A 21,599-nucleotide genomic window follows, 5' to 3' on the forward strand; every position below is an offset into this window, starting at 1 on the left:
TGGAGAGGCTGGACTTCGGGCAATTTGGGACCTGTCGGACCTGGATTATCACCATATTTTCAAGTTCTAATCTCTCCCCACTCCCCCCCCCTTTTTTTTCTCTGTTTGAGTCGTCTTCTGTTCTCTCTCTTCTCTCCCCAAATTTCCTCTTAGGGGAGGAAAATGCGCTCTCTGCAGCATCCTCCAGCTTCTCTTCCCTGGAAACGGCTCCCAGGCTGCCCAGCAGTGCCCTGGCCCTGCGCTCCGCGTGGGTTGGGGCTGAGCCCACGTAGCTCCGGCTGGGTTGTGGCCTCTGAGCACCAAGGCTGCCTTTGATTGTGGGGATCCCTGACCTCGGAGCCCCCCGTGGGGTCGGGATGAATGCATCCAGGGAGGAAAGGGACCTCGCAAGCCCCAGTCCAGCTTGCTTAGTCAAGAGATGACCCAGGCCACGGGGGAAGGGGAGGATTCTGCTTGGAAGGCAGCATCTAGGGGAAAAGTGGAGGGAAAGTGCCAGCATGTGGGAATGTCTCCCCTTAGGGCTTGAGGGCGAGATGCACCATAATCCCTGTATTTTGAGCTTCTGCAGGCTTGTTCCACTTTCTCTCTCTTTCCCTCTAATCCGCTCTCTTCTGCTTTCAGACTCCTAACGGGCCCCTAGGGAAGAGGGAACAAACGCTTCTCGTTGAGAGGTGGGGTCCTGGGAAGGGATATTTGGATGATGCGACGAAAACCGAAAGAGCGCAGGTCGCCCGAGCGCTGCGCTGGCCAAGGCAGAGGCTGTAACGTCCCCGAGCTGCCAGTAGAGTCCGCCTTAGACCAAGTTCACAGCCAGGCTGGGGCCTCCGAGGCTCCAGCGAGCGGCGGTGCAAGGTGGCCCCAGGCCCGCTGGGTCTCGCATGGCCTAGAGACTGAGCGCTCTCTTCAGCCCTTTGGGGACTGTGGACCCCTCCGCTCTCAAGGAACCCTTGCTCCAAGCTCTCTCCACTCTTCACTCCAGAAATTCCCTTCTCCAGGTCAGCCTATGCGTCGTAGGGCACCCCGTAGGTCCCTATGCCCAGCGACCGCGGCAATGGGGGACAGGAGCGGGTGGGTCACCACCAAAGCTTTCGCAGGCTGTCCACACGAGAGACCGTTTGGAAATGCGGGAAGTGGGGTCGAGGCGGAAAGTGGGGTGGCATCTTTTCCCAAGGTGTCATTTCATAATCAAAAGACTCCTCTTCCCCAGATCTAAGGCCCTTGGGGGGGGCGGGGGTTGGAGAGGGGGCGAGCGGGGGAGGGGCACGGAAGGCGTTTTGCGCTTGGGTTTCTGCAGCCGGCGGCGCAGTAGAATGAGACCTCGGGGCCAGAGGCCGGTGTTATTGCCAGAGGGGTCGCAAAGTTGGAGGGTCAAAAGTTTACGGTGTGCGTGAGCGGTTGGCGCAGTCTAGCGGTGGGGGCGGGCTTGTGAGAGGGGAGGAGGCCGTGTGAGCCGAGAGAGAAGAGAGGGACAGCAAGGGGTGCTGGAGGTAAGGAAGGCTTGTGTGTTTGGGGAGCCCGGAAGCAGAACTGGGGAGGAGGAGAGGCAGATATCTGGGGAAGGAGAACCTGGGGTGCGGTAGAAACCTTTCCCCAAAACCCTCTGGAGTTGGTGGGGTGGGGAGCTGTACCAAAGAGCGCTGGAGGCATGGTGAATCCTCTGCTCAATTGTCTCTCCCAAAGATAACCTTTGAGTCACCATATAAAATTTAATTAAAACCTACCCAGCCGCACACATTAAAAAAAAAAAAATCCAATTACCCACGTGTCCTTGCAGGACGTTTGATGGGGCCAAAGAAGGCTTCCAAGGTGAAGGCCTGATTCTCACCAACATCAGCCCCACCCTGCTTTCCCTAAAGGATCCAAACAGCTGACTCTCTCCAACTCCCCCCATCTATCAGGCAGGCCTCTGCTTCAGGGATTCCTAACCCCCAGGCTGGGTCCAGGCAGCTGGAGTCCGTGACTGTGGGCCAGGACTGGAGGGTTTCTGAACTCCCATTTCTCTTTCCAAATTGCTTGGGTTTGAAAAGTTGCATATAGGAAGAAGGTTGGCTTGCTAATTCTCCCATTCTCTCCCAAACCTCCCCTTGTATCCCTCCACAGAATCCCTCTCTTCCCAATTGGAGGAGGGAGGGGGAATGAGAAGGAAAATTACTGAATGGCCTCACAGAGATCTTTTTAGCTGTAGATGAAACAAGCGACCTGAAATGAACCTTGAATCTATGCATTGGGCTTAGCTCATAAGTAAAATGTTTACAGAGACTCTGTAATTATTACACCAGGGCATATGCCTATTTTTGGTCTTTAAATGACTTTTTTGTTTGTTGTGTTAGGAAATGTCATCATATTCTCTTCCAAGCAGTGGATATAGGAGGTGCCATGTGGGTGTTTGTCCTGCCAGAATAGAGATAACCTGAGAGTTTTCGTAAAGACACCTTTTGAAATATGGCCAGAAGAGACAACAACTTAATATCAGATTTCAAATCAGTTTGCCCCAGTTTTTGACTAAACCAACTGGTGTGGGTCCCCATTTCGATTCAGCCTCGAGACAAGTTTCTCTGGGGAGTCAGGCCAGGAAGGAATTCCCGAGGTTCAGAAGAAGTAGAGGTCAAAGCCTGAACTGGAGACTATCTCCTTCTGTTTCTCCTGTCTCTTTTCCAGGACAGAATGCTAATAAACTTGTGGTTCTGTGGAATAGCCTGGAGCAGCCAAAGGGCCTGGGCTACAGGGGCCTCAGGATGGGGAAAGAGAGTCCTCTGCCATCACAGGCCAAACTGGGTGTCTTGGGATGTTCTCTCTCAACTCCTTGTACTAGGGGGATATCTCCTTGCAGACATTCCCCTAGACCTAAACTGGGTGGAAGGGGAGTCACCTGACCTACTCTGCTGGTCCCTTGGAGACCAGAGAAAGGGGAAAATGTGTTGTTGACAGTCCACTAATTCTAATCGTTGAGAGACAAACCAAAGAAGACCTCTGAGTATTTTTAATGCTTCCTGTACCTCCTTGTGGTGGTGATGGGGGTAGGCAAAAGAGATACTGTATAGATGAGAAGTGGTTTTAAACAAAAATGGAGGGAGGTGGGTATTGGTTTTGTTTTTAAGGAGAAATTAAAGCCTCTGAAAACCAAGTCTCCCATTTTGACCAGCATGGTCCAGCTCTTATTGAAGGGTTCTCTCTGTCTTCCCTGGATGTGCTGGCCTAGGGACCAAATCTCAGCTCCAGGAAGTGGAGGAGTCATTCCTGGGGCCCTTGGAACCTCCAGAGTTTGGGCAGAAATGGGATATCTCTGGCATTGGGGGAGGGAATAAAGCAGATGGAGTATGCAAGGGGGCAGGGATACAGACCCTGCCAATGCAGCCATTTAATGGGAAGGCAGGAGGGAAGGGGGCTCTGGCTCTGGCTCAGGCCTGCTCTCTGGGACCTAGATTCCCAAGGTTGCATTTCCACTTCTCCAGGTGCTATCCTCCCTCACAGGCCCCAAAGGGAACCCCTGTGAAATCCTACCCTCTCCCACTTTGCCCAGGGAACCAGAACAGACGAAAATGTAGGAATGATGGAATATAAAAGCAGAGGTTGGAGTAAGCTGAGTCCTACCCTCTACGAACTTTTTTGGGGGGGTGGGGGTATGGGTGAAGGGAAGAGAAGGTTCTGGCAAAAAGTCGAAGCTGGAGAGGATGAGCTGAATCAAATTCCTGCTCCGTCATTTTTCTCCCAAGTAATGACCTGCGCAAAATTCAATATGACCGAGCGAACTGTGCGAGCGTATTATAGTAACTGCCTGCTCGTGGGGGAGGCCCGGAGAGGGGTGAACCGTAGGTCACGGCGTCTAAAAATTATTAAAATGTTCGAGAGCCTCGTGACGCGCCTCGCTGTTTAACAAAGACTGCCAAAGTATGAGATTAATACGAAAACTTGCGCTTCAAAAACAAAAACACACACACACACAAAAAAAAAGTCTTGTTCCGGCCTCCAAGGGGGCCCATAGCCGCTGTGCCCGCAGCCGCGGTTCGGTTTTCCGGACACACAATAGTGGACAAGAGCGAGCTCCTCGGTGGCCGAGCGGGCCCGCGGGCGGGTGTGCGGCGGGAGGGCGCAGGGAGCCGCCCGGTGAGTACTGCTGCCCGCTCCCCCCGGGCCTTCCTCTCCTCCGCGCGGCCTCCGCTGCGCCGGCCGGCTGGGGGCTCGCCTCCTCGGCCCTCCGGTCTCCCTCCCTGGCTCCGTGCTCTCTCCCTGGCGACAAAAGGTAGATGATTCCGTGTGGGCTGGGCACACCCGGGACAGCGGAGGGGGCTGAGCGGCGAGAGGTCACTCTAGCAACCTGTGGCTGCCGGGGGAAGGCGGCCGGCCAGCCGGCGGACGACCGGGGAGCGCAGGGGAGGTGGCTCGGGACGCGCGCGCAGAGCCCTTGCTTTTCCTTATTTTTATTATGAGTACTCGTGTTAGTATTCTTTTGGGAGGGGAGGGGAGAGGCGGCCGGCGGTTTGGGTGAAATCCGTCCGGGGAGTCGCCGATAAACCTTGTCCCCCACCCATCGCGGCTGCACTCGACTGGGGTGGGGGGTGGGGGGTGCGACGCCTCGGTGGGATGGGCAGGTGGCGGCTCCCAGCGCGCAGCAGAGAAAATCTCTGCGCTCTGTCCGGAGGATCAGCCGTACCCAGCCCCGCAGTGACTCTGCCTCCCATACCTCTCTCTTGGGGTGCTCCGAGCACCTGGGCTGCATCCTTTGCGAAGTGTAGAGCAGCAGAGAGGCCCGATGGCCAGCCTAGCGGCCCTCCCCAAATTCCGAAAAGCCGACTGAGTTGGACGGGGTTTCAGAGAGCAAGCGAGTTGAGAAGGACAGGAGGTATGGGGTGGGGGAGGGGCCTGGCCAGTTGGAATGGGTCTTGGAACCCCTGACTAAGTGGCCTTTGACAAGACTTGGAAAGATCCCTGCTTGGCGCTGGGGGGCTGGTTGGGGTCCTACCCAGGCATTTTGTCAATGGGCCCAGGGCCAGACTCTAGTCTCCCTCGGTGCCCAAATGGGAGTCTATTGGACTCTCTCGGCAAAGATAATTAAAATATAAGTGTGTGTGTGTGTGTGTGTGTGTGTGTGATGTTTCAACTATCTGCAAGTCAGCCTGGCTTGGAGAGTGTTGGTGTTAGAAATCAGGCCGGGAGATCAAAATTGGCAATCTAGATTTGGGATAGAAAACCAAAGGGTCTGGGGACCTGGTTTCTGGCAAGTGGGAGGGAGCACTCCTCCTACCCACCTGCGAGGGTCCCAGGACTGGGGATGGGCAGAGACTTCTGCAATGTGGTGGTTAGAGGGTTGTTTTTTTGTGTGTGTTGTTGCTGTTATCTGTTAATGAAATTGATATCGTTCTGACTTGCTAGGTCGGGATGCAAGTATTTCTCAGGGAGATGGGTAGGGAGTCTGGGCAAGGTGGAGGCTTTCTCTGTGCCAATTCCTCTCACCCTGCAATGGTCTCAGCATTCCATCTAGGACTCAGTTCCCTTGCAGTCCAATCCCAATCTCCCAGTTTAGTAAATTCACCAGTTACTGGGACTCTCAGAAAGTTCATTTGGAAACCCCAGATTCCCCCAGGTTTACCAGATCCCCATTTTGGTCCCACTGCCAGAGACCCTAGCAGGTGGCAGAATGAGCAAATTTAGACAGAGAGAGCCTGCCTGGGGCTGGGGAGGTGGGGAAAATGGGGTTCCTCCATACACTTCAGGGATTATCCCCTTTTCTGGCCCCAGGAGGTACGGGAGGTTGGGAGGGGCCCCGAATATCATCAGGCTGCATCTTTTATGGTTCCTCATTGCCCTTCATTCGGAAATGAAACGCCTTTGATCTTTTTCTCAGGTTGTAAACGGAATTGCCCGTCATTAAATATCCGGGGCCCCATCTGTTTGGTCTCCCAGCATTTTTCTTTACAGCTGTTTCTCTCTCTTTTTACCATTGAATTTTTCCAAAAGGACTTTTATGACTCCTCCTTCACACCCAGCCGCCTCTCCCTCCTCCCTTTGCCGAGAGGCGCCTTGAAAAATATCTAGATATTCGTTTGATGGCAAACTAAAGGCTGCGAGGGGCACGGAGGAACCGATTGGGGTTTTGTTTTTCTTTAAAAAAAAATAAAAGTCCTGGGCGGAGGGGAGGGGCGCGAGGGCACCCAGAAGGGCCTGATTCTGACTTCGCTGCAGCCTCGGGATGACCCTTCCTCCTTTTGTGCTTAGCTAATGTTTACATCTCATAATTCATGCGCCGCCCTGGGTTGTGCGGTGGCCCGGAGGTTCGCGTCCCTTTGCGGGACTGGCTACTTCTATTTTTCTCTAATAGAAGAGAAAGAGAGTTGAAAACCTCGTAATCCCACAAATGGACCCGCGCAGTGCCTTTTCCTGCTCCCAGGGCTCAAAACGAAATAAAATCCAAGCACTGAAACCACACCCCAAACGAAGAAGGCGTGGAAAGTAGGAGAACTGGAAAATTTCTGGGCCAAGAAGATCTATCTGTCTTCTGTATATACCCTGTAGATCCGAATTTGTGTAAGGAATTTTGTGGTCACAAATTCGTATCTAGGGGAATATGTAGTTGACATAAACACTCCGCTCATTTTTTTTCCCGAAGAAAAAAATTTTTTTCCCAAATGAGGACCATCCGGTGACTGACCACACGAAGACTCTTTTCTTTTTTTTTCTTCCTCTTTCTTTTTCCTCCCTCATTGGTTAGAGATGGAGGAATCATCTACCTGAAATTTCCCATGCCTGCCCCTGGAAGACTTGGTCCCTTTCACTTAATAGGTTAATATTGGTGGTGGCGTTTTATCCTCTCCCTCAAGCCCACTTATTCTCTATTCTGGGATCAGGAAGGTTTTACTGAAAATCTGGAAAAAGTAACTGTTGTCATCAGTGTGCGAAGGCAAAGAAAATTGCTTTTCAAACGGATGTTGTGGTCGCCTTTTCGTTTAGGATAAGAACAAGATGCCCTGGAAATATGCGATTCCCAAGGAGTGTCATTGTGTGTGTATATGCATCACCCCTAGGGCTCTTACCCCCAGCATCATAAGGATGTGAGATTTCTCTTCACTACAGAGGCAGCTGCATTAGCGGCAATTAGAACGTCTGGACACCGTGGTTAGCATTGCTCCGGTGGTTCTGGTATTAGCAAATTGCTATTCAGTGTGCTATCAAAAGTTGCAAGATTTTTATTCCAGCACTCATGTTCAGGGTGGGAAACTAAGTCTTTTCTCCCGGCGTGGGCCATGTGGGGTAAGGGAAGGAGTGGATAAGAGAGGGGAACGGAAAGACTGACACAGCCAAACTAATAGCGCAGCTAAATGCGATTTGGAAGGCGAGGTCTCCCCGAATTAGTGCATGAATTTCCTATCGATCCGCCCGCGGTTCCATTCATCTCTGACAAGTCCCTCCTGCACCCGCCTGCTTCCTACCGACGCCTCCTCTCTCACTCCCTACCCCTCCCCGGTCGGCTGCAGAGAAAAGCCCGGTGTGCTCATTGCCTCTCGCCCCCATGTGGGCTCCCCTCTCCAGACGGAGCCCCCAGTCTGCCTCTCACTTAAGTCCCCAGACTGACTCCTGGACTCCTTCCCCGTCTCCAGGAGGGCATGGGGGCCTATGTAAGGCACAGAATTCCGGGCGGTGAGGCGGGGCAGGGGGTTGGAAGAGAGAGCTGCACCGAGAGCCCCAACTTCCGAGGGGATCCGGGGATTGTTCTCTGCCCAGCGCCCCAACAGGCCGTCCGGCGGCAACCTGCTCTTTCTCTCTCCCTCCCTCCCTTTCTCTGATCCCGGAGAGAGCTGGGCGTGGAGGCGGTCGCCCCGCAGGAGCCCTATGTAAATCCTGGTGTTGGGTGGGTGGGTGGGGAGGGAGAAAGAGAAGAAGGGGGAAATAAACCTCTTTGGCTGGAGTAGGGTCCGGGTGAGCAGATTTCCTTATCCGGGAATCGCAGGCGGGGCGGCCATTGGCTCCGAGGATCACGTGGGTCCCTAACTTTGTTCACTTGACAGTAAGTAGGAGGGCTTTCGGAAACAGGAAAACGAGTCAGGGGTCGGAATAAATTTTAGTATATTTTGTGGGCAATTCCCAGAAATTAATGGCTATGAGTTCTTTTTTGATCAACTCAAACTATGTCGACCCCAAGTTCCCTCCGTGCGAGGAATATTCACAGAGCGATTACCTACCCAGCGACCACTCGCCGGGGTACTACGCCGGCGGCCAGAGGCGAGAGAGCAGCTTCCAGCCGGAGGCGGGCTTCGGGCGGCGCGCGGCTTGCACCGTGCAGCGCTACGCGGCCTGCCGGGACCCCGGGCCCCCGCCGCCTCCGCCGCCGCCCCCGCCGCCCCCGCCGCCGCCCGGGCTGTCCCCTCGGGCTCCTGCGCCGCCGCCCTCCGGGGCCCTCCTCCCGGAGCCCGGCCAGCGCTGCGAGGCGGTCAGCAGCAGCCCCCCGCCGCCTCCCTGCGCCCAGAACCCCCTGCACCCCAGCCCTTCCCACTCCGCGTGCAAAGAGCCCGTCGTCTACCCCTGGATGCGCAAAGTTCACGTGAGCACGGGTGAGTGCGTGGGCACCCCTTCCCCCTCCCACCCCCGGCGGTTTACACCGAAGGGACATCGGAGGCCTGGGGGGGGGGGGGGAGGAGAGCTGGGGGAAGCCAATTGTCCCCGCTATAAACTCGCCATTGCCGGAGATTTACGGTCGCCTGTTTTCAGAGCCACATAATTACATCCCCCATAAATTTTTATGGCCTGGTGGGCCCCACGCCTTTGAAGTCAGTTCCCCCATCCTCTTTTGCCATTCTCACCAGCGACTTTTTTTGCCAGGGAGATGCAGTCTCAGTGAAGTTGGAAGTTGGGGAGGGGTGTGCGGCGTGGGGGAGGAGAAGGAGGAGGAGGTAATCTGTATTTGAGCAGAGAGTTGAGTCAACTCCCAGTATTTATTTTTTTCCTTTCTTTCCTCTAGTCTGGCTCCTTGGCTCCAGAAGTGAGCAAAAGTTTTTACTGGGGGCATGCGCTCCGTGGAATCTGAGCACAGAGGGTGGGAACTAACAGAAGAAAGGTTTAGGGAAGCCCCCTCCCCTTTCACCCCGCATTCTCGAACCCTGGGCCCCAGGCCAAAGAGGGCAGAGAGAGGAGCGGTTAAAACCTTGTGAGGATTCTTCACTCCCCCTGCCCCCTCTCCAGACACCCAAACAACAACGTGGAGACGACACAACCCTCCAAAACTTTGAGGTCCCTTTCTCTTCCTGGGGCCCCCCTCATTCTTCCCTTTCCGTCCCCACCCCACCCCTCCTCTGGAGGAAGAAGAGGTGACGGGCGAGGGAGGGAGGGATACACTGTGTTAGCTGGAAGAAAGGGCTCTCCCTCCTCCCGTTCGGGGCAATAAAACTTTCTCTTTCTCCCTCTCTCTGTGTGTGTCCAGTAAACCCCAATTACGCCGGCGGGGAGCCCAAGCGCTCTCGGACAGCCTACACTCGCCAGCAGGTCTTGGAGCTGGAGAAGGAATTTCACTACAACCGCTACCTGACGCGGCGCCGGAGGGTGGAGATTGCCCACGCGCTCTGCCTGTCCGAGCGCCAGATCAAGATCTGGTTTCAGAACCGGCGCATGAAGTGGAAAAAAGACCACAAGTTGCCCAACACCAAGATCCGCTCGGGTGGCACCGCAGGCACGGCCGGAGGGCCCCCTGGCCGGCCCAACGGAGGTCCCCCCGCGCTCTAGTGCCCCCCGCCCCCCCGCACGGGAGCCGCGAACCTTGGGGCGGGGGTGGGTTGTGAGCGCGGGGGGTGGGGTGGGGGCGGGGCGGGAGGAGTTGCGGGAGGGGACCCTGGGGCCTGGGACCGCAAAAGCCTACCTGCCCTCCCCCTCCCCCACTTTATCTATTTACACGAATAAACGCAAAGGAGGGGGAGGGGAAGCTTTATTTATAGAAATGACAATGGGGAGCCGGGTGAGGCCCCCCCAGAAGCAAGGTTCAAGTCTCTTGCTTTCTTCCTTAAAAAAAAAAAAAAAAAAAAGAAGAAAAGAAAGAAGAAGAGAAAGAAGGAGACATTAAGAGAAATAGGAGGAGGCTGTACTCCTCGCTTTCAGCTTTGGCGAAGATGGATCCACGTTTCATCTTTAATCACGCCAGGCCCAGGCCCATCTGTCTTGTTTACTCTGCCGAGGAGAGGACGGGCCTCGGTGGCGACCATTACCTCGACACCCGGCTAACAAATGAGGCCCGGCTCGCCGCCGCCGCCTCTGCTGCTGCCGCCGCTGGAAGACAGCCTGGATTCTCTTTCTTTGTGTCCCCCATTCCTGACACCCAGCGAAAGCACCCTGTGACTGCCAGATAGCGCAGTGTTTTGGCCACGGTAACACATAACACACACACACACACACACACACACACACACACACCCTCCTTCCCTTCTGTGCCCCTCCACGGGCACACTGATTTCTCACCCCTTTCCACCGAGAGGGGGCCGGGGTGGGCGACAGCAGGAAGGAGACAAGTGGAGGTGGTGGTGGGGTGGCCCTGGTAACGCAGGAGCAGGCAGGGAAGTTGAGCCTAAGACAAAAAGAGAGACCGGGAGACTGGGAGGGCCTTCTTCTAGAAGGTCAAGCCATTCCTGGCAGAGTGAGGAGCCAGTTGAGTTCTGGGAGCTGGGCACAACCCTGTCACCAATCTAGTTTTACAGGGAAGGCTTTCTCTCCTAGACTGCAAACGAATGTGAAACTCGCAAATAAAATGTGGCACCCCTCCCGGTCTGGGAGATAATGTTGCAGAGACCTCTCCCATAGTTTATCATTGTTTTGCATTGATTATTATTATTATTATTAATTATTTTATTATTATTATTATGATTATTATTATTATTTTATGTCATGTGCGTCCTCTCCCTGTTCTCTCTGACATTCCAAACCAGGCCCCTTCCTAGTTTGGGGGCTGCCCAAGTCTAGAACCCTTCGTTGGCGTGAAATTTTGTGTCCTGTACAGAGTGACAATAGAAATAAATGTTTGGTTTCTTGTGACCAGCACGGCGTGTTTTTGTTGAAACCCTGATGTGAAGATACAGACAAATATGCCACCCAGGATATATGTTAAGCATCCCAGTCCATTCGGCCTCATGTTGGATGTGGTTGAGGATTTTTTTCAAAGGGTCCAAGGGGACTTTCAATCTCTGAGGACTCCCAATTGTGGTAGTTCGTTTGTTTTCCTTTTGGGGTGGGTGTGTTTTGTTTGGGGCTTTTAATTTTTTCCCTCCAGTCCAAAAATGGATCGAAAGTACTGGGAGGGCTGACTCCAATTCCTAATGGGGGGGGGGAATGTTTCATTGTAGGACGCGAGAGGCTTAAGTATGGCAAAGCCTTTCATATCGTGATTTATTTGTCATAAGCAAATAAAATGCGGTTAAGCTGTCTCTTTCTAGACAGACGACTCTTTGCTTATTAAGGTTCGGAGGGAGGATTCTGCGAGGCCGGCCTCTTTCCTCCCGCCTAAGAAGGTATCGTTTTCCTCTGAGGTGTTTAAAGCTTTAATGAGTCTAATTTTTTGCACAGATGTTTCTGGGTGTTTGCAGGTTTTCAGAGTATTTTTATATTACAAAGGAGCTAGCCGGTGCCATAGCTCAAACTCTGACAAGCAAATAGATAATCAAGAAGACAAATGGCCTCTTTTGTGAAACCCTGCTCCTGTATTAATTTTCATTTTCTTTCTCATAGAAAGTATCGAAAGTACGACTGGGGACCAAATAGCTTTGTGTCTCTGAGGTCCCAGTCACCCCTAGAATGGAGTGGGGGAAGGGGAAGGGGGTGCTGAGGACCCTCACCAGTTCTGTCAGGCTCCAGCCACTTTGGGGGGACAGCACCCAAGAGAAGTGCTAAGGTCCAAGGGCTCCAGATTTGCTCGGGGTCTCTGGTCTTGTGGTGGGCCAGAGTACAGCCACCCACCACCAAAAAGCATGGGGCTCAAGAGGGCATATGCAATTAAAAGTATTTTTCGGTCCCGTCTCCCTCCAGAAAATAAACATAGCTGATTTCCACCAGCACGTTTTCTTGTTATTTCTTTTGTATTCCTGCGGGTTTGCAGCGCCTAGGAGTTGGAGGCTGGGGAGGGCCCAGGACACAGGGCGGGGGCACCCCCGGTGTCCACAGCGCGGGGCAAGGGCGGTAGAACTGCCCCGTTGAAATGCTTCTGGAAGGCTCATAAAAAATTTGCCGGGACCTGGAGCCTCAGAGCGGCGAGCTTTGTTTCGGTCGAATCGCGGTGTGATGTTTGGCTGCCAGGGGATGCGGCTGCCCTTCGTGGAGGGGGAAAATCGTTCTTAAAAAGCATATGCCCCCCCAGGAATGTCTCTATAGAACCAAATCAAAGCTGCTCCTTGGAAGGTATGAATAGAATAAAAAAAAGATTTCTATGGAGCTTAAAGTTCACAGCCATTCTGTGTAGACAAGAGCTAAGAAAAATGTGAGAATTATACAGAAAACCATTAATCACTTCTTTTCTTTAAATACGTATCCTCTCTCCTTTGTTATTATTCAACAGCAAATCTCCGCAGACCGGCTGTTGGGGGAAAAAAGTGTTAGCTGGCTCTCCCGGATCTGCGAGGGGGAAAAAATTTGGAACCATAAAGTTGAAAACTTTTTTCTCTCAGTATGGAAGAAGCCCTTCGTCATGAATGGGATCCGCGGAATTCATGCCAGAGGAGGCAAGAGGCGCAAAGGTAACAAAGCCCTGGCCTGGGCTGACTTTTTTTTTTTTTTTTAAATCGTTTTATGAGCTCTTCTTACAAAGGAAAGAAGAAACTCTCTCTCCTCTTTCTTTTCCTTTTTCAACTTTCTTTGCGGGGTTTTTTGATGGTGGATGCTTGGTCAGATCTGCTGCCTTTTATGATGACTGATGCTCGGGTCAGAGGGAGAGACAGGGGCCTCACACCTGGAGAGTGTTTGAACTGCTTGGGACTGAGGTGTCAGGGCCCCTGAAAAATCCCAGAGAAGGTTGTTTGTGAGGCAGCTCAGAAGTGCTTTTCGGGTTTTGGAAAATGCAGGCAGGCCGGGAGAGCTCCAGCATGCATGCATGTGTGTGCCTGTTTGGTGACAGGCACATGTGGCCGGTGTGTTCCGTGACTTCGCTGGTCTACACTGGGGGCTTGTGTCCCCTCTGTCTATTTACTGGTGAGATGTTGTCACTGCCGACTCCTGGAAAAATGGAATGCAGTTCTTGGATGGAATGCCTCAGGCTTGGAGCGGGGTATAGGTAGATGTCTCTCTCTTTCTTTCTTTCTTTCTTTCTTTCTTTCTTTCTTTCTTTCTTCTTTCTCTTTCTCTAACTTGGGATTCTAGACAAATGTTTGCAACTCTGGAGCAGGAAACTGTTCCGTTTACAGGCAAGGTTCATTGATGCGGGAGTCTTCCTCTTCGATGCTGCTCCCACCCCCGCCCTTCTTCCTGGACGCTCAGTGTTCCGTTTGGTTTCCTTTTGCTCTCTTGTTTTGGGGGCTATGTTCTCCCTTCTGGGGCCCTGCTTCTGAGGGCGAGGGAGTCAGTGGGCTCTGCCTCAGACCTGAATGTGCTGGCTCTTTTACCCTGGGGCTCACTGAGGCTTTGGAGGCAGGAGGTTGGCAGGAGAGAGAGTTCATGGAAAGGCCACGTTTTCTAGGCGATTAGCTCAGTATTAGAACCACAAAATGACCTCGGAAGCCCCTTGACCTCTCTGAGACTGGACAGTATGCTGGCTCCTGACTCCTGCCCAGGAGGGAAAGTCATACCTCTGCAGTGAGGGGTCCTTGGGCTGCTGTGTGGCCCATCTTCTCATCTCCCTCCAGTTCCCAACCCCTTCTTTGCTCTTTGGGAATTTCTGGATTGTTTTTCTATTACTGTCCACTGGGGAGAAAAGGAGTAAAAAATTTAGCTCAAGGGTACAGCTAAGGGAGGGAGGGAAGGTGCTGATCTGACCCTCTGTGTAGAACTCCTTCCTTAGGTCGGGTTCAAACTGCCCCCCACCCATGTCCAGCTCATCCCTGCTTCTTTCCTCTTTCTCATGGAGGGAGCTGAGGGAAGAAAGACAAAAGGGAAGTGATGTGAGAGGCTTCAGAGGGCTAAGGGGGCTAAGGGAAGAAGCCCGTGGGTTCTAAAGAGAGGGAAGCCTCCCCCCTTTGCCCCCAACTAACAGTCCCTTGGAGGCTACTTTCTCTCAAGGTGTGAGATCCAAATCCACAGCTTCTCAACCCATTTTCTAAAGTTCCTTTGTTTAGGAAGCTATTCGTATAATCACTTGTGTCCCCTTCCCCAAATCCCTAGTCCCACCCCAGCTACTCACAGAGCCCATGAGTACCTACCTCCCCATCAGAGGAACAAGAGAGAGGGGAGAAGGCTCAGGACAGGGTGTTGTGACCATTTCCAGGGACAGCCCTGCCACATCAAACAAAGTTTTTAGCAACTTTGAATTTTAAGAGATGGGTGGAGAATTTGCTCATATGGAGCCTTTCCAAATCTCTGTTCTACTTGCTGTATCTTAAAATCCACACCAGCAGCCATTCTCTTAGGAGGAGGTAGAGACAAAGAGACAGACAGGCAGACAGACAGACAGACCGAGACTCCAGCTGGGAAGAGAGGAAATGTTCCTTCAATTAAAGGTAGGAGAGACAGAACCTTGCTGGGATGTGTGCGGGGAAGGGAGGTATTGATTCGCAGTTTGTAAATCGTTTCCTAGAACTTGGGGACTCTATCTCAGGCAAGGAACAACTGGCCTCGGTTGGCTGGTACTGTCTCCTTTGTGCCTAAGTGCCATAATACATGCAGGGGCTAGAGGCCCCGGGCAGGAGAGGGAGTGAGTAGAAAGGGAGCTGGGCCGCTCCTGGACTGCACATTTTTGAGGCTCATGTCAGATGTGCACCCATTACTCATAGGGGCAGATGACCGATTGTGGGCCCTCTAGAGGCCCAGGTGAGGAAGCTGTAGTCACCTGGGAACATAGGAGCTGCTCTCTGCAGTGTGAGGGGCCCATCAAAGAGAAGAGGAAGGAAACAATGGAAGGGGAGTTTGGGGTTCATTCAAGGGTTTCAGCCCCAGAGGCCGGAGCTTGGAGATTCCCTCAGTCCCAGACTCCCAGTCTTTCCAGGGCTGAGCACCTCCACAGGCTCCCCAATGGGATGGTCTCACCTCCTACAATTCTAGGAGCCCGGCTAGCATTCCTTATCTTTGCCGCGTCTTCCCTCCAAGTCCCTGGGCCCTTCCCGCTGGCCCTCCTACTTGCATCTACCGGGGCAGAGGGGCTGCCCCCAGTGCTGCCAGAGTCTCCCGGGCCACCCCAGCGCCCGCGGTGGGTCTCCCTGGGAAGAGTGGCCAGCCAGGGGAGGGGAGTCTGGTTGGAAAACAGAGTTGGGAAGTTTCCCAGCGTGAGTTGAGCGCTGACGGATTTGTGATCAGCCATAAAACCGGCGCGTTCAGATTCGTAAATCAATCTCGTCTTTCTCGCAGAATGAACGTTCGCTTTATCGGCAGCAAGAAAGCGCTCCGCTAGCGCTCAGGCGCTTGTTTATTTGAACATGGACATTCCCAGGATCCGAAAAGAGTGTGGGCATTTTAACAGAACCTGCCTGGCGTGCCTTCGTGTCACTCTGCTGTTCTTTTTCTTGTCCTTAAAGATAGTTTCTCGGTTTCAGAGATTGCTTTCATGCTCCTGCATATTACTTCCAATCTCTCTGTCTCTCTGATTTTTTCTTTCAGACTTTAGTGGACTGTTTGCATATAGGGGACCATTTCTAATGGATTTGTGGCCAGGACTTTGTAAGGAGTTGCCCTGGCTGGAGCCGGGAGCAGGGCTCACATCGGCAGCAGGCTGAATTCAATACCAGTCTGCGTTTTGTATCTGGACAACAATCAAAGCCGGCCACCCCCCTACAGAGTCTGGGCTCCGCTGGCGTCCCACCCGAGCATTGGGGAGCGGGATTCCAGGGAGGAGGCAGGGGCTGCCCTGTTGCCCCACCGGGAACTTACCGGGCCAGGCCGGCTGTTTCTTTGGGGGTTGTTAAGGCACCTGGGTCCTCAGCCTTCTTCCCATTGAGTTGGTTTTGGTTCAGACCTCTCCAAACGAACCGATGGTGACCCCTCCGCCCCTGCTCCCCTACCCTAAGCTGAATTTATTCTCCCTGCCCTGCCTGCTCTGGCGATGTAGGCCAGGCTGCACCCAGACGGAGCTGCTGAAGATAAGGCTGGGAATGTGGCGAGAGGGGCTCCTTCAGGAATGTCTTTTCTGCTCCCCTTTGCATTCCCACCCCGCACGGTGGGCCAGGACTCAGATTCTGGTTGTAACTGGTCTGCTCATTCTGGGGCCAAGCTGTAAGTGAAGGTTTGGGGGATTTTTTGTTTTGTTTTGTTTACGTCCAAGATGAAGGAGCATGTGTCTGTTTCTCTCTCTGGGCCTAGGGAATGGATTTCTCCTATCATCCCTGTGTTTAACCCTTTATTATGAGACACCCTTGCCATCTCTCCCCATAGATCAGGCTCCATTGTCTGCTGATTGGGAGCTTAGGGTACTAACACCTGGGTAATAGGGACCCCTGCCTGCCAGGCAGCCTTCAAAGCCTCTTTCCTCCCTTTCCTTCCTCTCTAGTTCAAATCTTCAAGCTGTCTTCACTAGTGTGTTTGGGGTGGAGGGGGGCACAGAGATGAGGTGTGACCTAGGTAGAGAGACACTGAGTATTCACTGCTTTTGTGTAGATACCTTAGTCTGGGGTCTTTGTCTCTAGAGCGTATTCTCAGCTGGTCAGTAGAATTTGATTCCCTGGGATGGTAATAACACAACGGGGGAGGGGGGAGTCCCCCTTGTGGTTATTCTCAGCCCTGGGAGCTCCAGCGTCATTTCTTTACCCTGTCCCTTTTCTGCCCCTTCCAAAGGTACCATACAAGATCAGAAGGAGAATTAAAGCCCCATTCTTTATACATATGTAACTTGGACTTATAAAGTGTTTCTTTTGAAGCTGGTCCCTTTAGAAATGTTCTTGCTTTTTTAGGGAGGAGGGAGTTGGTCCCACTAAAATCAATATCTGAGGAGTGAGAGAGAGAACGAACGGAGTTGAGGGCAATCTTGATCTTAAAGGATGCAGAGAGAAGAAGTGGAAGCTGAGAAATCCAGGGGCTTGGAGCCGGGCTCCGTGCCCACCCCACCCCCACCCCCCAGACGCCCCTGCAGACTATTTCTGCACCTCCACGAACTAAGCAGAAGCAGGAGGAGAAGGGAGAGAGGAGAGGTGGGCTGTGGGTAAGTGTGTGCCTGGGTGGGGGGAGGTTAGGGAGCTGTAGGTAGAGTAGGTATAGATGTGAATGTGGGAGAGAGAAGGAAAACTCACTACTCTTCCATTGGTGGGTTGGGGGGAACCTATTTTGCAGGAAAATTTCTCCTCCTGAAGGGGAAGGTCATAGTGGTCCTTTGAGCCTGAAATCGAAAGACCCCCTTCCCCCTCCTGGTCACGTGATTCATTAAATAATTAATGCCGAGGTTGCAGAATAGATATGTATTCGTCAGGAAAATCGCAGGCTCGGTCTCCCTGTTTCTGACGTGCAATTCAACTGTCCTTTGAAAAACAAGCCTGTACCCCGAGAAAAAAAAGAGAGAGGGGGAGAGAGGGAGAGAGAGAGAGAAAAAGAGAGGGAGACAGCAATAAAACAGCCCCGCAGCCGGAGCCACATCGCGGGCTGGGGTATTGTAAGTAGAAGGGATTTCTCACTACCTACCGCGTCTTATATGTCCATGTAAATTTATTGTTTGTTATTAATGTTATTGTCGTAAAATGTGACAAATAGCCATCTTCATTTCCTGCCATTTCTCTTCACACGGTGCTCTGTGTGTTTATACCCATTGAGGCATTGCATAGAGATTTTAGGAATATTCCTCTTCTCTCTCTCTCTCTCTCTCCCCCTCTTTCTCTGTCTCTCTCCCTCTCCTCCAACCTTTTTCTTGATTTATAGCAATATGGGTGTCAGCTTCTCGACCGGCATGCCAGCCATTGTGTGTGTGTGTGTGTGTGTGTGTGTGTGTGTGCGTGCGCGCGTGCGTCTGTGTGTTTGTGAGCGAGTTGTGTTGTTTATGGCCATGTCTTCGATAAATCATTTCTCACGGAAAATGATGTGGAAGCTAGGCTATTTCTGCGGCCGGGGAGAGACTCGCTCTCGGAGCCACTTCCTCCCTCTCTGCTCTGCTCCCAGGAGTTGGTTATTTCAGACGATTTACAGTAATATATCAGCAGTTAATATGAAAGCTCTATGGCTGGAGGTCTTAAATTACAGCATCTGTGATTATCAATTAAGGGGAGATTTGTATAAATTTGGTAAACCAGAAATGCCTCATTGGCATATAAACCCAGTCAAAGACCACGACCTAATATAAAAATTATATTTGCAAGCCTGATAGAGCCAACATTCCTGAAGCAGCAGACAGAGCTTCATTTTTCAGCGGTTCCCCTCCAGGAGTTTGGCGGCTCCGACTCCAGCCCAGGGTAAAGAACCCAACTCTGAAGGCAGAAGGAGCCTGGGGGCAAGAGAGGTGGAGGCAGAGGGAGAAATTATTGGAGTTGAAGGCAAAGATTTTTGTAATCGATGGGGATCAAATCGAAGCCCTCTGCACTTGAAAGGGGGATGGAAGGTTTTCTTTGTAGAACTAAAGCTTCATGGTAGGATCGATGTGTATGACAGGGTATCGAGGGTAGAGAAGGAGCTATACTCAAATCCAAATTGGGGGAGACAATGGGGGCAGAGGGTGAAGAGTAGGGAGAGAAGCTGAAAGCCTTGGCTCCCCACCCTCCTGGCTAACAAAACAAGGAAATGAATTCACACCCCAGTAGCCTTCCTTCGACCTCCTGAAACAAAGAAAGTTTCCTCAGCAGTGAGGGACTGTGTGTGTTTGGGGCTAAAGCAGGAAGAAGTTCTCTAAGTTTTTCTTGAAAAGAAATGTTCCAGGAATCAGGTGGTCCCAGAAAGTTGGTGAGTGTTTTAGGACATATGGTGTGTTCCCCTCCCTAAGCCCCCATCCAGAGAGAGAGCAAATGGGGTGCAGATTGGGAGGGGAGAACTGATAACTTTCCCCTTGTGTTTCATGTGGGGGTCTCCATCCCTCCCCATTAGAGAAGAGCCTGATGGTCAAGAGCAAAGCCAGAAGGAGCTTCTGGGGACATTCTACACTGCACCCCAAAGTTGTGATGGATGAGGAGCAGAGGGCCAGAGTGTTTGCCAAGTCTGGTCAGGGCTGCTGGCTTTTCCTTTTCTGGCTGGAGCCCAGCCAAGTGACTTTATAGCCACTATTATCCATGATATTTAACTCTGCCTGCTAGTGTAAACCTTTGAGGAGAAAAATTAGAGTGACGCCGCACCCAGGTGTTAATTATTCATGGCATCAGCCTTGTGGAAGTGGTGGCTTCGGCCTCAGTCTGGAGCATACAGGAGCCGGCTCCCATGCTCTGTTCCAAGTGGCGCTGAGCCCCATCCTTGTTAACAGGAAGATTTGTGGGTGGTGGGTGGTGGATGAAGCCTCCCAGATTGGAAGTCTGGGTTGAAAGGGATTTAGGGAAAAAGAGAAGGAGAAGTCAAGCTTCTAGGTTAGGATGAGTGTGGTGTGGTGTTACCTAGTTTGGATAAAAGAAAGCAGAGAGAGTGTGGATTCAGGGGCAGCCTTGACAGGACTGCAGAGGGTGGGGGAAGGGGAGGACTGGGGGAGAAAGATTTGAAGGATGGGTGCTCCAACCCTTCAGGCTACCCTTTTCCAGCGCTGGAGAATCCCCCACACACTCAGGGTGAGAGGCGAGTCTTTTTCCCTCATCTGGGAAGTTGGTGGTGGGGGGCAAGGATGTAAATGTAGGGAGAGTTTCTCCGGTGCTTTTTCCCCAAGGCAGCATTCCAGAATTTAGGCCAAAGTCTTGGAATCCCTGAGAGAAGGGGGAAAGATGACCTCTTCCTTGGAGAGGAGGAGGGACAGGAGGGAGAAGAAGAGGGTGGAACCAGGTTTTATTAGCTTCTGAATTCAGCCTGTTTCCCAGCCTGTTTCCCAGCCTGGAAGATGGGAAACAAAAGGGAAAGCCTGAAGGATTTTGCTCTTTGGGACAGGTCAGAGGTAAGGGGGAGAGCTGGGAGCCAGTCCTATAGACCTCTACCCCAGTGTTACCAACTCTCCCTACTTCTCTGTCTTCCCTCCTCCTGCTGCCTTGGCCAGTGACGTGAAGGACTGATACCCCCCTCTTTTCCTCTCCATTCTCTCAGCCCCCTTCAGGTCTTTGTCTCTTCTGGCCCTGGGGGCACCCCCTCCCCTTTCTTTTCCCCAACTCATACTCAGTCTTCCCCCAGGAGAGACAAAAGCGGGGAGATCATCCTCTCCACCATTATGTCTCAGTTGCTGGCTCCTTGCTGAATCTCTCCATGTGAGGCCTGGTGCCCTCCATCCAGGCATATAGGCCTGCGCCCGAATCAGCAAGTTTGGAAAGACTTTGTTGTTGTTGTTCTTTTGTATATACAAATACTTGGTTTACTTAGCCATGAAGCGTCTTGCCTCTTATCAGTTCTGCACATATACACATATATACCCCATTTGCTTTTGTGCTGTTCAGGGGTTGAGGTAGAATGTATTTGGTGGAAGGGGCTTTTGGAAAGCTGCTAACTCCTTCTTCTCTCCAGACTCTTCTCCCCGGTGATTATAGTGTTGATCCCCGTGCCTTTAAGAAGCTGGGCTGCCAACGTTTTAGCAATCAGAGGAATTGAATAAAAAGATGGAGAGAGAGAGAGAGAAAGGATGAAGGGAAAAGGGAGGGCCCCAGAGAGAGAACAAGCAGGAGGATCCATTTCTGAGGGGAGAAGTTAGGGCAGAGTCCAAGAAGCAGATGACAGGGAGAATAAAGATAAAGGCCAGTCAGAGCGGCAGGGAGGCTGTCCTGGGACAAGGAACCCCACAACTTGGATGGGTACACACACACAGAGTTAAGTGAGAAGGAGGGAACTGGAAAAGAAACCACTCACTTTGTCCCCCTTTCTGTAGAAGAGAATGTCTTTGTGATGGAAGGATGTGTGTTGTCCCCTCTACCCCCTGCAGATGAAAGGGCCCCAGGCCAAGGGCTCCACATTGCCCCCAAATAAGAGGGGCAGCCTAATGAGTGAGCCCAGAAGTGATTTCTGGAGACACTGCTAAGTCTTTCACGGGCTCAGTTCAAACTCACTGAAGTCAGAGAGGCTGAGTATGAGAAGACAAAGAGGCTGTCAGAAAGGGACAGAGACAACAGAGATGGTTTTAAAAAGGCAGAAGAGACAGAGAGAGAGAGAGAGAGAGAGAGAGACTGTTGAAAGAGTCCAACCCTGGGGGAGGGCAGGCACAGAGACAGGGGAGGCCGCAGGGGTCTGGAAGCTCCTCCAGACCCGGTGCTTTCTTTCCAGGCAGCTGCCCAAAGCTGTGGCCGTCCCAGAAGCAACTGGCCCTAGAGTAGGCCCTCAGGGGGGTGCTAAATCAGGTGTGAGGCAGCTGGGGTAGGCACCGAAGTGTCAGGGAATGGCCAAGAGGGTCCTAGCACTTCAGTCTCCTCTTCCACCACCATCACTAACTTAATGGCTGGAATCTCCCAAAACAGAATTCCACGGGGTGGGGGTTGGTGGTG

The 21,599-nt window shown here is 52.4% G+C and overlaps 2 protein-coding genes across 9 annotated transcripts in view; both read left to right on the top strand.

Moving 5' to 3' along the window:
- HOXB3 (homeobox B3) overlaps positions 1-21,599 on the top strand; it is a 56,622-nt gene that overhangs the window by 18,556 nt on the left and 16,467 nt on the right. For 3 of the 8 annotated variants that reach the window (XR_012008919.1, XM_072780222.1, XM_072780220.1), the window contains exons 1-2: positions 9,780-11,477; positions 12,518-12,695. The gene's annotated coding sequence lies outside the window, so the exon portion shown is untranslated. Of the gene's footprint in view, positions 1-3,969; positions 4,105-9,779; positions 11,478-12,517; positions 12,696-14,485; positions 14,607-21,599 lie in introns of those variants that run through there. The other 5 variants (XM_072780221.1, XM_072780223.1, XM_072780227.1 and 2 more) reach the window with 3 other exon arrangements.
- On the top strand, positions 7,871-9,778 carry HOXB4 (homeobox B4). The gene is made up of 2 exons (XM_072780236.1): positions 7,871-8,543; positions 9,410-9,778. The coding sequence occupies exons 1-2, from the start codon at positions 8,087-8,089 to the stop codon at positions 9,706-9,708; spliced, it is 756 nt and encodes a 251-aa protein (XP_072636337.1). The 5' UTR covers positions 7,871-8,086; the 3' UTR covers positions 9,709-9,778.

This window comes from Canis lupus, chromosome 16 (genome assembly GCF_048164855.1).
Source record: "Canis lupus baileyi chromosome 16, mCanLup2.hap1, whole genome shotgun sequence".
Lineage (NCBI taxonomy): Eukaryota > Metazoa > Chordata > Mammalia > Carnivora > Canidae > Canis > Canis lupus.